The 14,039-nt window shown below is 40.9% G+C and overlaps 3 protein-coding genes across 3 annotated transcripts; 2 read left to right on the top strand and 1 right to left on the bottom strand.

Moving 5' to 3' along the window:
- Window positions 1-431: 431 nt before the first annotated feature.
- Window positions 432-7,530, top strand: LOC116615755 (TRAF-type zinc finger domain-containing protein 1). The gene is made up of 10 exons (XM_032377687.2): window positions 432-709; window positions 921-1,056; window positions 2,108-2,161; window positions 2,542-3,142; window positions 3,672-3,745; window positions 3,940-4,092; window positions 5,223-5,271; window positions 5,438-5,499; window positions 5,718-6,461; window positions 6,663-7,530. The coding sequence occupies exons 1-10, from the start codon at window positions 657-659 to the stop codon at window positions 7,044-7,046; spliced, it is 2,310 nt and encodes a 769-aa protein (XP_032233578.2). The 5' UTR covers window positions 432-656; the 3' UTR covers window positions 7,047-7,530.
- A 1,702-nt stretch (window positions 7,531-9,232) lies between these two features.
- LOC5508854 (NF-kappa-B-repressing factor) lies at window positions 9,233-10,560 on the bottom strand. The gene is made up of 2 exons (XM_001629382.3): window positions 9,912-10,560; window positions 9,233-9,610 (listed from the first exon to the last, which is right to left on the bottom strand). Exons 1-2 carry the CDS (start codon window positions 10,558-10,560, stop codon window positions 9,318-9,320), a joined length of 942 nt encoding a protein of 313 aa, XP_001629432.2. The 3' UTR covers window positions 9,233-9,317.
- Window positions 10,561-10,787: 227 nt separating this feature from the next.
- On the top strand, window positions 10,788-13,357 carry LOC5508870. The gene is made up of 2 exons (XM_001629362.3): window positions 10,788-11,244; window positions 12,433-13,357. The coding sequence occupies exons 1-2, from the start codon at window positions 10,788-10,790 to the stop codon at window positions 12,966-12,968; spliced, it is 993 nt and encodes a 330-aa protein (XP_001629412.2). The 3' UTR covers window positions 12,969-13,357.
- The last annotated feature ends 682 nt before the right edge of the window (window positions 13,358-14,039 follow it).

Below are 14,039 nucleotides of genomic sequence, written 5' to 3'. Positions count from 1 at the left end.
GTAATCTGTGACGCTGTTTTTCCACAATGTGTGACATAATGCTAACGATTCATACTGCTAAGTTCTTTCTCGTATTGCTTAGTTCTTTCTCAATAGTCCCTGCAATTGGGGGGGGGAGGGGGTAGTTGATTGTACCAAGCTGCTTTAAAGTGCCAAACAGAGCATGTCTCGTGCTCGAAAACAGGTAAACAGTAGTCAATTACAATTACCATGTTTACGGTACGTATTGCGGTATTCGTATTATGTGATAACAAGTACCGTAAGAGCAGGATTAGAGCCCTGATGGTGAAAACATTGTAAAAAAAAAAAAAAATTTATCGGGCCACCTGTGGAAGAATCATGGCGTCGGCATTACTACAGCGGATGTCATAAAGAGGTGTATACTCCGTGCTTTCGTTTACCAAGGTTCATTACAAAGATATTTTTTTTACTTGCGTCATACACAGAGTAATATGCTCCCATCGAAAGTGAAAGGGTTTATAAACTGAAATTCCCTGGAATGGCGGTTTAAAATTAGTTCTTCAAATGATCTCATCTCTCTTTCGCTCGATGTTTCATTTTTGACGTGCGAGACATTTATAGCAACGCAGGATTAACGATCAGATTTTTCTTACAAAAGCTGAAAAAGATAGTTTGGATTATAAAACCAAGGAAAGATGGATGTAACAGCGAACGAGGAAGGAGACTCTACGAAATATTGCTCAAATTGGTAAAGTCCGTCATTTCTTTTCGTACAATTTCTGTCGCAGAAGTAAAGCATATAAAAATGGTGTGACATAGTTCCTTGCCAGAGATGCGATCTAGGTTCTATTGATTTTGCGAGAATGTGATAACATTACTTATGTTTCTTTTCAGATCGTACCATTAACTTTAGTAACATTAATATGAAATTTGCTTATTTGTAATTATTTTGTTTTCAGCAAAAGGGATATCCCCGGTGTGAATTTTGTGATGCACGTCAATCACTGCCATCGTAATATCACACTATGTAAAATCTGCAATGAGCCCTTCCCTACCTCTCAACGGGAAGACCATTTTGAGGAATACCACGCCAAGGTGATGGCTAAGTCGAAAGCTTTTTAATGTCTGTATGATGCTAATCGAACATTATGCAACTAATCTAAGTGGTAAAATGTGATACAGAGGCGCCTAAAGCACACACTTACTGGAATATGACAAAGATGAAAATTTCTCCGTATTTAGAGGAAAAGGCATTAGGATTATTCTAGGCACTAATTAGCATACCCGTGAAAATCACTGTTATTTGCTAAGTGGTATTCATTGCGTTGCCCTATTCTATTTATGATGTGGCCCTTTCCTTGCACATATTTATAGTTATTGTGTTATTGCATAATTTTAATTGTTTTTGTTTCATGATTGACAAGTAATGAAGTTATTTATGTTAGGACTGTATCCTAAGTTTTGCAATGATTGTTCAGAGTTGTAGCAGGCCTTGAAATATTGGGAGGCCACAATACAGAGAATTGACAAGTAATGAAGTTATTTATGTTAGGACCGTATCCTAAGTTTTGCAATGATTGTTCAGAGTTGTAGCAGGCCTTGAAATATTGGGAGGCCACAATACAGAGAACTTAACAGGCTCGTGTTCAGAGGGGAGGGGGGGGGGGGGGCAAGGGGTCTGTGTCCCATCCTGCTCATGTGACAAGATGTTTTTTCTCCAGTTGACCCCTTTGTTGGTATCTGGGTAGAAAAAGTTTTTAGATGGAACTATTGACCTATTACCAGAGCTAAAGATACTGATTTTCGATGGTCAATGAATTACTACTCTTGACACCACCCTGCTTTTTTCTCTAGATATGCCCTGATTAAGAAAATATGGGGGCCACAACAATGCCCCTGCTGGTCATTTCCTTATTTTTTTTTTAAAAATTGGTTTGTAGTTTGAGCTTGAAGGTGGTTTGACTAATCATTTTGATTCATTTTGATCATGGATTTAACTTAAGGGGTTTGCACCAGCCACAATAATATCACAGCTCATCATTCCATCACTGACTTACACATTTCTTTTGACACATACAAATGCTCGTATGAATGTCCTGCCAACGTTATTTATAGTGCCTATATGGTTTTTTTTTATTTTCTACAGGTTAAGTGCCAATGTGGCAAACATGTTGAAAAAGCAGATCTTGCTGAGCATAAAGTGAGTTTAAAGCTTCTCTTTTTGAATTTAAAGATTTAACCAGCTTTCATCATAATAGATTATGAAATATGTGAGAACTTATTCACACTCTGATTGGCCTGACTGGTGCACTTTCAAAAGTCTGATTATTTTTTGTGCATTTAATCAAATATTTTTTTTTTTGGGAGAGAAACATATCCCCAGCTTTCAAAATACTGTAAAGGCACTTAAAGAATGTTTTTTTTTTCTTAATGACAGTAATATTTTGTCTACAACTTTTACTTATCTTTCCATATGCACCAAAAGTATTATATTTGCAAGTAGGCTAATGTAAAAGGCATCAAATTTTAAACCAGAGAAGTGCATTTGAAAGATGTGATAAATCTGTTACCCTTTTACAGGAAAATACCTGCTCAAGCCGTGTTGTCACCTGTGACTACTGTGAGTTAGAACTTCCATTTTCTAAAATGAAGTCACACAAGGATTATTGTGGTGCAAGAACTGAACTTTGTGAAAAATGCAACAAGTACATCACTGTCAAGGATATGGACATACATATCTCAAGCGACTGTGATGATGTGTTGTCAGGTGCTAATAATACTATTAAAAAGGTTAATCCAGGCAATAGACATCCTGATATACTAAGGAACTTTGAGGATCTTGCGGAGGATGTGGATGTTCTGGCAAATGGCTTAGGAGCATATTCAACTGGTAATTTATTTGGAGATAGATCCTTGCCTTATGATCTACACCCATTTCCTGAAGACCTGGAAAATAAAATGAACAATGTTTCTGCTAGAGGGAATTTTGATGGCAGAAACAATTGGTACAATGAAATAGCAGATGACAGTACTGACAATGCAGAGGATGACCAACTAATGGCTGCAATTATTGCCAGCCAGCTACAACATATTGAAGATAACACAGACAGGCTTTTTGGGGGTTCCAGAGACCCACTCCCGGGAATATCACCAGCATATGTTGATGATGACATTGCACCAGGTATGTTACCGTTTGTTGGAACCTTGTCAAAACTGTCATGAATAAGAAGGGTCTCTATTAGGTTATTAAGGGAAAGTGCGTGGCACTTTCTTCTAACTGTCCTTAATAATAAGGTCTCCTTATTTTTAGAGAAGGGTCCTACTATAATTTTAATAATAATTTTAATCATAATGATTAGTGCAATCAGTCTAACAGTGTAATGATGATTGTGCAATCATTCTAACAGATAGTTTTATTAGTTTTACAGTAATAATAATGATTGTGCAACAGATGACTACTAGATATGGTAATCTGGTTATTGCATTTGTACTTCATGCTGCCCGAAGCATTACATTTATTCAGTAATTTAATTTTCCTTAAAGTGTTAACTGTTCAATTAATAATAACCTTACATTGCAGAAATTTGATAATGCTAAATATTCTTTGAATTTAAAATTTTAGACACTTTATTTTAAGGGTTAGGTAAGAAAGTAATGTATATCTTGTTATTGTAGCTCTTTAAGTCAGGTTTGCTCTTTGTACTTTCCAGGTCTGAATGGTACAGTCTTGCCTTGTGAATTCTGTGAAGTTCTCTTCCCTGCTGCTGATCTTATCCAACATCAGGTAATGTTTGGACTTTGAAAATGGACTCCCAGACAGGCTGGTGTGATGCAATCCAACCTTTTTTAAATAGACATAACACATGCACAAACACTTTTACACATAGCAAAAAGATTGTTGTCAGTTGTCATTTCATCGTCAAACACATGAAAACATAATGTGATGAGCATTCAGTTGATATTATTCTTTTCTTGTAGTCTGGATGCCAACCCCTGAACAATGAAGTGTCAGACTCCATGCATTCCAGATATCCAGCAGTCCACAGTCAGGAGCCTGCTTCCACAACTTCCCCGTTCCCAACACTTCGCAGTATGCCACGCTCTCTGCCTCCTGTTACAGGAACACAACAGGTTTGTTCAAATCTTTGTCTTATGCCACATATCTTTTTCTGTATGTTTTTTTATAGAGGGTTTTCTTTCCATTTGGAGCTTCCATCCTCGATTTACAGTCTCTGTAGTGCTGGGTTTTTTCTAAATTGAAAGCATATCAAAACAGTGGAATCTGGGGTACAAGGGGTGGCATGTGTGGATGTGACATACTTTACATTGGGTTATGTTACACAAAAATAATTTCGCAAGAAGTTTTCTTTGTCTCCATAATTTTTTGGAAAACATACAACATATCCACACTTTCTCAGACCTGACCATGGAGTCAATAATGAGTTTTTTTTTTCAATAATGACCATTTGTACAAAAAAAAAATTAATTGTTTTTATGTCCAGTTACAGGGCTTCTGGAGTTACACGCCTGTGCGGAAGCACGTAATTTGGCTTTTTCCGCGTAATCCAATGAATCCACAAATTTCCGCGTAATCCACGTAATTTGGCTAAATTTTGAAAGACAAAACATTTAAGTGCACAGCTGATATGTCCTTTTAGGGTTCTTACCTCTATTTCTCGTAAAAAAAGACCGATATTCTTTGTAAGAGTGCGGTATTTCGAACTGAATTTCGAAAACAAATAAAATGACTAGGCGTTCTTTGCTAAACCGCGACGGCCTAGGACTAATAATAAAATGCCTTTTTTTAATTGGCTGGTGGCTAGGAGCCCATGAAAACCTTTGCAAGTTATTTCGTGCTTTCCTTCGGTACAAAATGTAGTTTGGGCGTAACAGTATTCCGTGTAATTTAGCGCGTAATTCAGTAAAGAATCCCGCAAAATTTTAATCTGTAAACAAAATGTATTGCAAAATCCAGCATAATTTAGTGCGTAATGATTGATTTTCCGTGTAATTTACCGCATAATTTAGCAAAGAATCCCGCGTAATTTTGAGTTTTTTTTCCACGTAATTCCAGAAGCCCTGCAGTTGGTAGTTACAACTCACAGAATTTACATAATCATTGGTTTCCTTATAAGGATTGCCAATTACTTTTTGTAGGTGATATCTATGCCTGCATAAGATGCCTATGCACCTCATCAAATGTCATTGACGTTATCAAACAATGTTTATAATTTGTTTGGTCAACTTTGCTTTTTATTCAGGCCGATAAAGGTTTTGACAACAAGATAAACAATGCAGCCAATGACAATGGTAAGTTATTAATGCTTCTCTCTGTTTTGTGTGTGTGTGTTGTGTGATTACAAGGGGTTGGAAAGTTCATTATAAGGATGTTTAGGGACTCTCTGATTAACTTTCTGATGGCAGATGGCATCAATCACTTATCGGTCATTTATCTTTGCCTTGTAATGTGTTATAGATATGCTGCCATGTGAGTTTTGCAAGCAGTTGTTTCCTTTGGATGACCTTATTTTACACCAGGTGAGACAATTCACATAAAAAAATAGTCAAATGATGATTTGCTCTCAAATAAGATGCAAATTAGTCATATTTTCAAATTTCTACACTTAACGTTTTTCAAGAGTCTGGTGGCGATTTCCAGTGCTTATTTATATATATATATATTTATATATATTTATTCATTTCCAAACACTATTAACTTTGTTTTGTAAAGAGTAAGATTTAATGCCTTTTTTCAGTCTGGTTGTGACCCAGACCAAAGTAGGCCTCCATCCATCCCCCCTGAGGCCCTTGCTGCTGCATCTAAACCATTAAACAACACCTCAAGACCAAGGAGAAGGAATAGGCCTGGGCGACCTAGCAGGCCTGTGGTATCAGATGAGAGGGAGGATTGGGCACCAGGTTGGTCTACCAAAAAAGATAGGCGGGAATTGGAGACTGATGTGGTTGTGGGGGCTCACCATTCACAGCCAGAAATAAACGAGGAGCGACTCACTGGCTTTGACCTGATGAGAGGGATTCATCACACCACAAGTAAAACGTCCACCGACGTTATGGATGAAGAAGCACTCAACAATATATTTTCTGAATTCAAACAAGATAGACAGGTATCAACAGATGCCTCAACTATCGATCACTCTCTACAACCAGATGTTCAGTCATCGACCAATCCCATCTCTGAGTTTCAACCACATGGTGCAAGGCCGAGGATTGCAATGTCAATGAATACAAGGGAGGGGTCTCAGCGACCTGTGCCAGGGACTGAGAGGAGTAGAAAGGCCAGACCCAGTAAGCCTCGGGACAGAGGAACTAGCTCAACCTCAAACTCACAGCAACGGACTGAGCAAAGTGGGCAAAGAAAAACAACCAACAGGCAAGAAGAGAGGTCGCTTTTCTCAAGCGAGTATGATCTACCATTCTCAAGTGAAAGTCCCATTATTCCAAAGAGTAACATAAAAGGCTCTGCTAGGAGACCTAAACAGGTTCGTATGGCAGTCCTTACCCACCCTTTATTCTTTTATTTTTCTCCTGGTGAGGGTAGACAAAAATTCACATTTTCACCACACAAGGTTGTCAGTTTTTAATGTAAAGTGTTTAAATAAACAAAAAAAAAGATTATGCTACTGTTTGCGAGAGATGTAAAATTATCACCATAATTTAATCCATCACATATTTTTCTTTAGAACGCAGGTAGGCCAAAATCAGACACATCCTCTGTATTAAACGGCAAGCCAAGATCCCGTCCTGAGCTAGGAGGAGAAAATCTTGTCAAGATTAGCTCAACTAGTTTAGATACTCTTTCGAAAAGTCGCCAAAAAGTTATGTATGCTCATGAACCCCCCAAACGTGTGACACCTGTTGTCGAGGGACGTTCATCGAAAGGCGATGATTCACCAGGAAGACCAAGTGGCAAGGGCCGTCCTCTGAACAATGGTGGGTCACGAGAGAGGCCTGGTGCTGACCAGAGGGGCCAGGTTGCCCAACAAAACCTGAATGAGTTATCAAGGCCTTCACAGAACAGAAGGACTGGTGCTACAAAAAATAACTCTCGAAAGAAAATTGTTTAGCAAGCCACTAAGCATGCAGTTTACTGAGTAACATGTATTGCCTGTATTACAACATGCTTACAAAAATAAGAAAACAATAGGTTTAGATAAGACAAAAGGCAGCAGACTATAAAATAGTTAAAATATGGCAGGAAATCAGGTGGAAAATAATAAAAGTAATTCTCCACTAAAAATTTTAAGAGATTTCTAGCATATTAGAAATACTAAAATTTCAAATTTATTCATCAGGGGAGCGTACCGCTAGGCCCCTCTGTAAATGCAGTTTCTTTAGAATATAGTCTCAATAGGGAAATTATCCAAAATCAACTGTCAAAATGTGGATAGTGTAAAGAGGCCTTGTCAAAATGTTTTGATGCAGCAAAAATGCTGTTCTAAGCGACAGAGACTGCAATACTGGTGCAGCGCAAGGCCATTGACCCTGTCAGAGCCCACACTTGTTTTAGTGTTTATTGAATTGTGAATAAATACATTGTAAGTACTGTGATTGTTATGTAAAAGAATGCTTAACACATACAGAAGTACATAAAGGGGCCCATCACTTCCCAGAACACCTGGCCACCCCCATCACTTCCCAGAACACCTGGCCACCCCCATCCCTCCCCAGAACACCTAGCCACCCCCATCCCTCCCCAGAACACCTGGCCACCGCCATCACTTCCCAGAACACCTGGCCACCGCCATCACTTCCCAGAACACCTGGCCACATCCCCCATCCCTCCTTAGAACACCTGGCCACATCCCCAATCCCTCCTTAGAACACCTGGCCACATCCCCAATCCCTCCTTAGAACACCTGGCCACATCCCCAATCCCTCCTTAGAACACCTGGCCACATCCCCAATCCCTCCTTAGAACACCTGGCCACCCCCATCCCTCCTTAGAACACCTGGCCACCCCCATCACTTCCCAGAACACCTGGCCACCTCCATCCCTCCTTAGAACACCTGGCCACCCCCATCACTCCTTAGAACACCTGGCCACCCCCATCACTTCCCAGAACACCTGGCCACCCCCATCACTTCCCAGAACACCTGGCCACCCCCATCCCTCCCCAGAACACCTGGCCACCCCCATCACTTCCCAGAACACCTGGCCACCCCCATCCCTCCTTAGAACACTTGGCCACCCCCATCCCTACCCAGAACACCTGGCCACCCCCATCCCTCCTTAGAACACCTGGCCACACCCATCCCTCCTTAGAACACCTGGCCACCCCCATCACTTCCCAGAACACCTGGCCACCCCCATCCCTCCTTAAAACACCTGGCCACCCCCATCACTCCTTAGAACACCTGGCCACCCCCATCCCTCCTTAGAACACCTGGCCACCCCCATCCCTCCTTAGAACACCTGGCCACCCCCATCACTCCCCAGAACACCTGGCCACCCCCATCACTTCCCAGAACACCTGGCCACCCCCCTCACTTCCCAGAACACCTGGCCACCCCCATCACTTCCAAGAACACCTGGCCACCCCCATCACTTCCCAGAACACCTGGCCACCCCCATCACTTCCCAGAACACCTGGACACCCCCATCACTTCCCAGAACACCTGGACACCCCCATCACTTCCCAGAACACCTGGCCACATCCCCAATCCCTCCTTAGAACACCTGGCCACATCCCCAATCTCTCCTTAGAACACCTGGCCACATCCCCAATCCCTCCTTACAACACCTGGCCACATCCCCAATCCCTCCTTAGAACACCTGGCCACATCCCCAATCCCTCCTTAGAACACCTGGCCACATCCCCAATCCCTCCTTAGAACACCTGGCCACATCCCCAATCCCTCCTTAGAACACCTGGCCACATCCCCAATCCCTCCTTACAACACCTGGCCACATCCCCAATCCCTCCTTAGAACACCTGGCCACCCCCATCCCTCCTTAGAACACCTGGCCACATCCCCAATCCCTCCTTAGAACACCTGGCCACATCCCCAATCCCTCCTTACAACACCTGGCCACATCCCAAATCCCTCCTTAGAACACCTGGCCACATCCCCAATCCCTCCTTAGAACACCTGGCCACATCCCCAATCCCTCCTTAGAACACCTGGCCACATCTCTCCTGAGGACTGGGCCCATCCTCCATCTCCCCAAAAGGACCTCTTGTCTGTTACACCAATTTGTAATGATAAGGATGTGTCGAAATTCCTGAAAGGTAATAAGCACATGAGGATATACATAAGCACAGTCTTATTTAAATCAGTACATTTTTATATACCTCTTAACTCTTGTTGTAAGACTAGAATGCCTGCATTTCACGTCATTTTTCACATTCATAAAGGTTTTTACTAATGACTAAGTATCTCTCTGCATATTTGCCATATGACTGGTGCCGAAGTCCATATCTTTTTGACAGTTGATGTACTAATGCTCGGTCTTCTTTAGATAGTTCAGGGGAGAATTTCATGTCTTGGTCACTGGAATTGATGAAATCCAGGATGACTTTATGAACTGAGCCCTTGTGTAATGCTGTGTCTTGATTGACACCTAGCCCTTGTTTACCATCCACTCCAGTCACCATGACAGGTTCTGCTCTACCTTGGCCTTCTTTACCTTTTAAACAATGCAAAACACATGGTATAACAATCAGGCTAAAACCACAGGTAGCCCAGGCAATGGTTGCTTGTTCGTAGCTCGGAATTCGGCTGTTCTGCTGAGAGGGGACGAGTAAAGCATTTTTTGTGTGAAATGTTGTCAATAAAATTGCCTTAAAACTAAGAGGATGCCTTGTTGTTGTCAAATTGGTGAGAGAATAAATCAACATTGGGTTGAAGTCGTAATGTTTATATGTCTCTAAAGACAGTTGTTTTGACACTAGAAGTGACTGCTAAGCAGAATCAAAACCGTTGGTTACCTATTCCGCCTGAGCCTTTCCAGCCCATCTTACGTAAGAGCTGGTTGCCCAAGTTTGACTCTGGGATAACTGATGCTTCCTCGTATGCCTTCATAGTCAGCTCTGTTTTTGTGACTTTAGTGGCGGCATCGTGATCGATTTTTCTTTTCTTGACAACGGGCTGACAGGCTTTTAACACATCAAGCGCGTTCTCGGCAGCATTTCTCTTAGCATCCTTCTTGTTTGATGCTTCGCCCGTGGCTACTAGTTTATCTTGAATAATCACAGCACAGGTAAACAGATTTGTGGACTGCAATTCTTGGAAATTAATAGTCTTTTTCGATTTTTGTGCACTTTCAGTCAATATGCTGATTGGGTTCAAGTTTTGAACCTGATCAGAAGGCTCATATACAGAAAAGTTTTCGATAATAATAGATCTTTTTGGTGGTCTTTTCTCAGGCTTAGGCACCGGCGGGCATTTCGATTCCATTTCATTGACAAGACTTTCGACTTTTTCAGGATATCGACAACCAAAGAATTTCATATTCGACCAGCACATCGCAAGTGAGGCAAGCCTATCTTCTGGATATTCATCTCTCCAAGTTTCTATAAAATTTCTGCGTGAACGCCACTGAAAGTCAGTTTCCCAAGAGTATGCTTCGTCCGCCATTTTGAACTTTTCTGTGCAGTGTAACACAATCACTCATACCGCTGACTCAAATACTGAGTTTTCATAATAAACCGCCGGCTTCCACAAAAAGATATACAGAGATAGCCAATACGCTAATATCACAGAATTTTCGTGCTTTCTCACCACCAATGGTTAATCTCTGTACAGTTTTGCCTCTCACGAAGCGGATGGAGTGGCGGTAATGTGAATATCCAGTGTTCACCGCTATGATTGCGAGGAAAGTCATGCGCAAATCTCAAAACGTCTCGCCGATTTTTGTAAGATTATTGTCATCATGGCAAGCGAGAGATAATATTTTCAAGAATACTCCTTCGAGACCAGCAGAGTGCAGATTTTTCATTACAAGTTCTCCATTCTTTTCTGTAGAAAAGAAGTCTTCCCAGGTAAATAGAAGGCTAATCCCCCCATACGATACCCATCATGCAATAGTGCAACAACTTAGCCAGGATGCACAATTAGAAAAGACTGACCCCAGTGTACACCACTTTGCTATGATTGAAAGACTGCATGACCTGGAGGAGCGATATCGTGTCCGTGGCTATTCACTCCTGCGCTGGGGCCTGGGACTGGTTGTTATGGGAGTGATCAGCCTGTATTTGTTCCGTGAAGAGCTCCGTGAGAATGTTGCTGACGAAGTAGCTGATGTTGCCAGCCGCTCATTAGGTATGCTGCCTATATACTGATTAACAACTTCAGGGGGGAGATCATTAACCCAAAGATTTAGCCTGATTATTAGAAACATACAGTGCCATAGTAGGACTGTTATGCTGGGGGGGTGGGCATGCCCCCCCTGGTTTTTTCTAAAGTAATATGGAATGATCAGAAGGAGGGTGGCTATGCTTCACACCACACCCCAGTATCTCAAGATCTGCTACAGCCCTGAAAGAATATATCCATCTGGGTACACTATCATAAATGTCTGAAAATCAAGTTCTTCATGCTTCTTGACAGCTCTAATGCCTTTTTATGTTTCAATCTAAAACTAGTTTTTTTTTCAACTCACCACTACTGGAAAATTCTTGTCAAAGGGAACCTTTTTGAATCCCTTCTCCTACCATAGCCCTCTATTTGGCTTGAAAAGTCTAGTAAGTAGGCAAGGCCCTGGAATGTTGTTCTTTTTATTTACTATTGCAAATGCATGCAAATGAACATAGACAATTGAATTTGTTAATTTGCATGCATTTGCCACATGAATGCAGCTTGTGCTTCAGTCTTACTTCATATGATAGTCAGGGAACAAGTTACTGAACGAAAAGACAATTGTATGTTACTGACCTGAGCCAACCAAAATAATTTCCAAAGGAAACCAATGATCAAGGACCAGTTGACTTAACTCAAGCAGCCTGATTAATATTTCTAGATAATTTGATTCTGGTCAGCTTTGCAAACAACCAAGGCTTTTCTAAGCACTGGCTCCAGGACTACTGGGGCATCACTCTCTAAGTCTAAGCAGCTATCAGGCTGCAAATATATTAATTGAAGCTGGTGACTTGCATGTGGGAACTCCCTAGTTTCTCATGTTCAATGATTAGTTATTATCTGTTCACATATTTGTTATGCGTATCAACTATAAAAGAATTGTTATATTCAAACATGGAAAATATAAAATAAATGAAATAAATGCTTCCCTATTGCAATGCATACTTGGGTTATTGCCATACTTCTCTTTGAGTAAAATTAGATATAGTCAAAATTATATTGTGATGATCATCATAGCTGGTTGCCAGCAAGCTCTTGTAAAATAGAGCTGGTATTATTGATGAGACAGTTGCTTACGGGAGCTTATTACAGAGATACATATTGTATGGTGATTAAAACATTGATCATATACCATTTTATTTTATATGTCAGGTGATGAAAATGTTGTAAATAAAGCAAACGAAGTTACCAAGCAAGTGCTTCAGGATATCATCAACGACCCAGAAACAACACGCCTTGCAAGTAACTTTGTGATGAGCGTGTTGGGCCAAGATGATGTTCGTAAATCTGCCGTGGAACTAACTCTTTTCGTACTCCAAAATCGTGAGACTCAGGCCAAGGTCAGTGAAGTAGCTGCACAGACACTAAAGGACTTGATCAATCATCCTGAGATGCGTGAAATATTTCTGGAGTACATCAAACGGCTGTTGCTTGATGAAAGCACTAAAGATGTGTGTAAGGATTTACTTCAGGGAGTTATCAATGACCCAGTAGTCAAGAAATTTATGGAGGAATCATTTGGAGATCTTGTGGCTTCCTCTGTTGTTAGAAATAAGGCTGTTGAGCTTGGTAAGACTGTAACACATGAGGTTGTCAGCGATATTGAAATACAAAAAGAGACCGGGGATGCCCTGTGGACAGTGGTGAAAAAGACTGTAACACCAAGCTGGTTTAGCACTGAAGAGTGATGACCATCTTGATCATGTGATCTTTCTCATGCCAGTTTGGAGTCTGCCATCCTGAATTCTGGATGTATTTTTCTTTAATGATTTTAGAGAAAAAGAGCCATATTCTAAAAGATCACTTCTATTTAAAATGACATTCTAAATCTATCACAAGGTCTTTTGGCTGCCTTTTTAAGGATCACAGCGCCCTGTTGCGCAAAATGCAACTTTGCAACTTGTTACATTCTGTACTATGATTTTTTTTTCTTATCATGATTTATTTTTCAGTAATCTTCATGTACACACCAGGTGCATAGTGCTTGTCATGTACAAACTACATGATGTGCGCAGTGTTCGTCATGTCCACACAAAGATCGAACGCGATGTCACACAGTAATGAGACTTCAAAACCACTTGTTGTTGTTGTGAAGCACTCAGTCTTCCTTCTAGAATCATTTTTTGTGTGTGTGCGTTTTAAGATAATAGCCCGGTTTATTAAAACAAAACTTGTAAATAGACGTGACACTGCGGCGCGACAGGCAAAACACTTTTCAAAATGTGTCAGAACAAATTCCCGGGACTTTCCCGCGGGTTTTACAAGTCGGGAAGTGAAAATAACTCTTTGCGTTCTAAGCGGCATAGCAAGAGTAAGAAAGCAGTTTAGGAGTGTGTTTAAGTTGTAAACCAACAAGCATAAGTAGATCGACAATTAGTGAAAAGTTTACTCTTTTCGAGAAACTTGGATTCTTGAAATGTGTGACTTCCAAGGTGAATTCCAATGTCTTCGTTCGTGTGCAGAATTTTTGTTAAATGCACTGTCAATACTTTTTGCAGAGTTCTCCGTTTAAACGAAAAGAAATTGATCGGTAGCATCTATAGGTTATTTTTTTTTCCTTTTTCGGTTTTTCTTTTTCGGTTATTTCTTCTTTTTTTTTTCTTGTTCTCCAATGTTTTCATCGTTCGAACCGATTCAACAGTGCGGAACATTACCATTTTTGGTTATATTTGATAAACAATCTGATTAACCAATCAGAGATGAGTATTACTATGCCCAGTCTCACGCGGACACGCCTCAACTCAGAGTGGGAAAACAAA

Source organism: Nematostella vectensis, chromosome 4 (genome assembly GCF_932526225.1).
Source record: "Nematostella vectensis chromosome 4, jaNemVect1.1, whole genome shotgun sequence".
NCBI lineage: Eukaryota > Metazoa > Cnidaria > Anthozoa > Actiniaria > Edwardsiidae > Nematostella > Nematostella vectensis.
This window is presented reverse-complemented; position numbering and strand designations above follow the sequence as displayed.

Bases quoted from the DNA above. Each gene is read 5' to 3' on its own strand.
- LOC116615755 (XM_032377687.2), top strand. From the start codon at position 657: ATGGATGTAACAGCGAACGAGGAAGGAGACTCTACGAAATATTGCTCA. The intron at 3,746-3,939 runs GTAATGTTTGGA...CTTTTCTTGTAG, and splicing joins CTGATCTTATCCAACATCAG to TCTGGATGCCAACCCCTGAA. The intron at 4,093-5,222 runs GTTTGTTCAAAT...CTTTTTATTCAG, and splicing joins CTGTTACAGGAACACAACAG to GCCGATAAAGGTTTTGACAA.
- LOC5508854 (XM_001629382.3), bottom strand. From the start codon at position 10,560: ATGGCGGACGAAGCATACTCTTGGGAAACTGACTTTCAGTGGCGTTCA. The intron at 9,611-9,911 runs GTAACCAACGGT...ATTGTTTAAAAG, and splicing joins GAAAGGCTCAGGCGGAATAG to GTAAAGAAGGCCAAGGTAGA.
- LOC5508870 (XM_001629362.3), top strand. From the start codon at position 10,788: ATGATTGCGAGGAAAGTCATGCGCAAATCTCAAAACGTCTCGCCGATT. The intron at 11,245-12,432 runs GTATGCTGCCTA...TTTATATGTCAG, and splicing joins TGTTGCCAGCCGCTCATTAG to GTGATGAAAATGTTGTAAAT.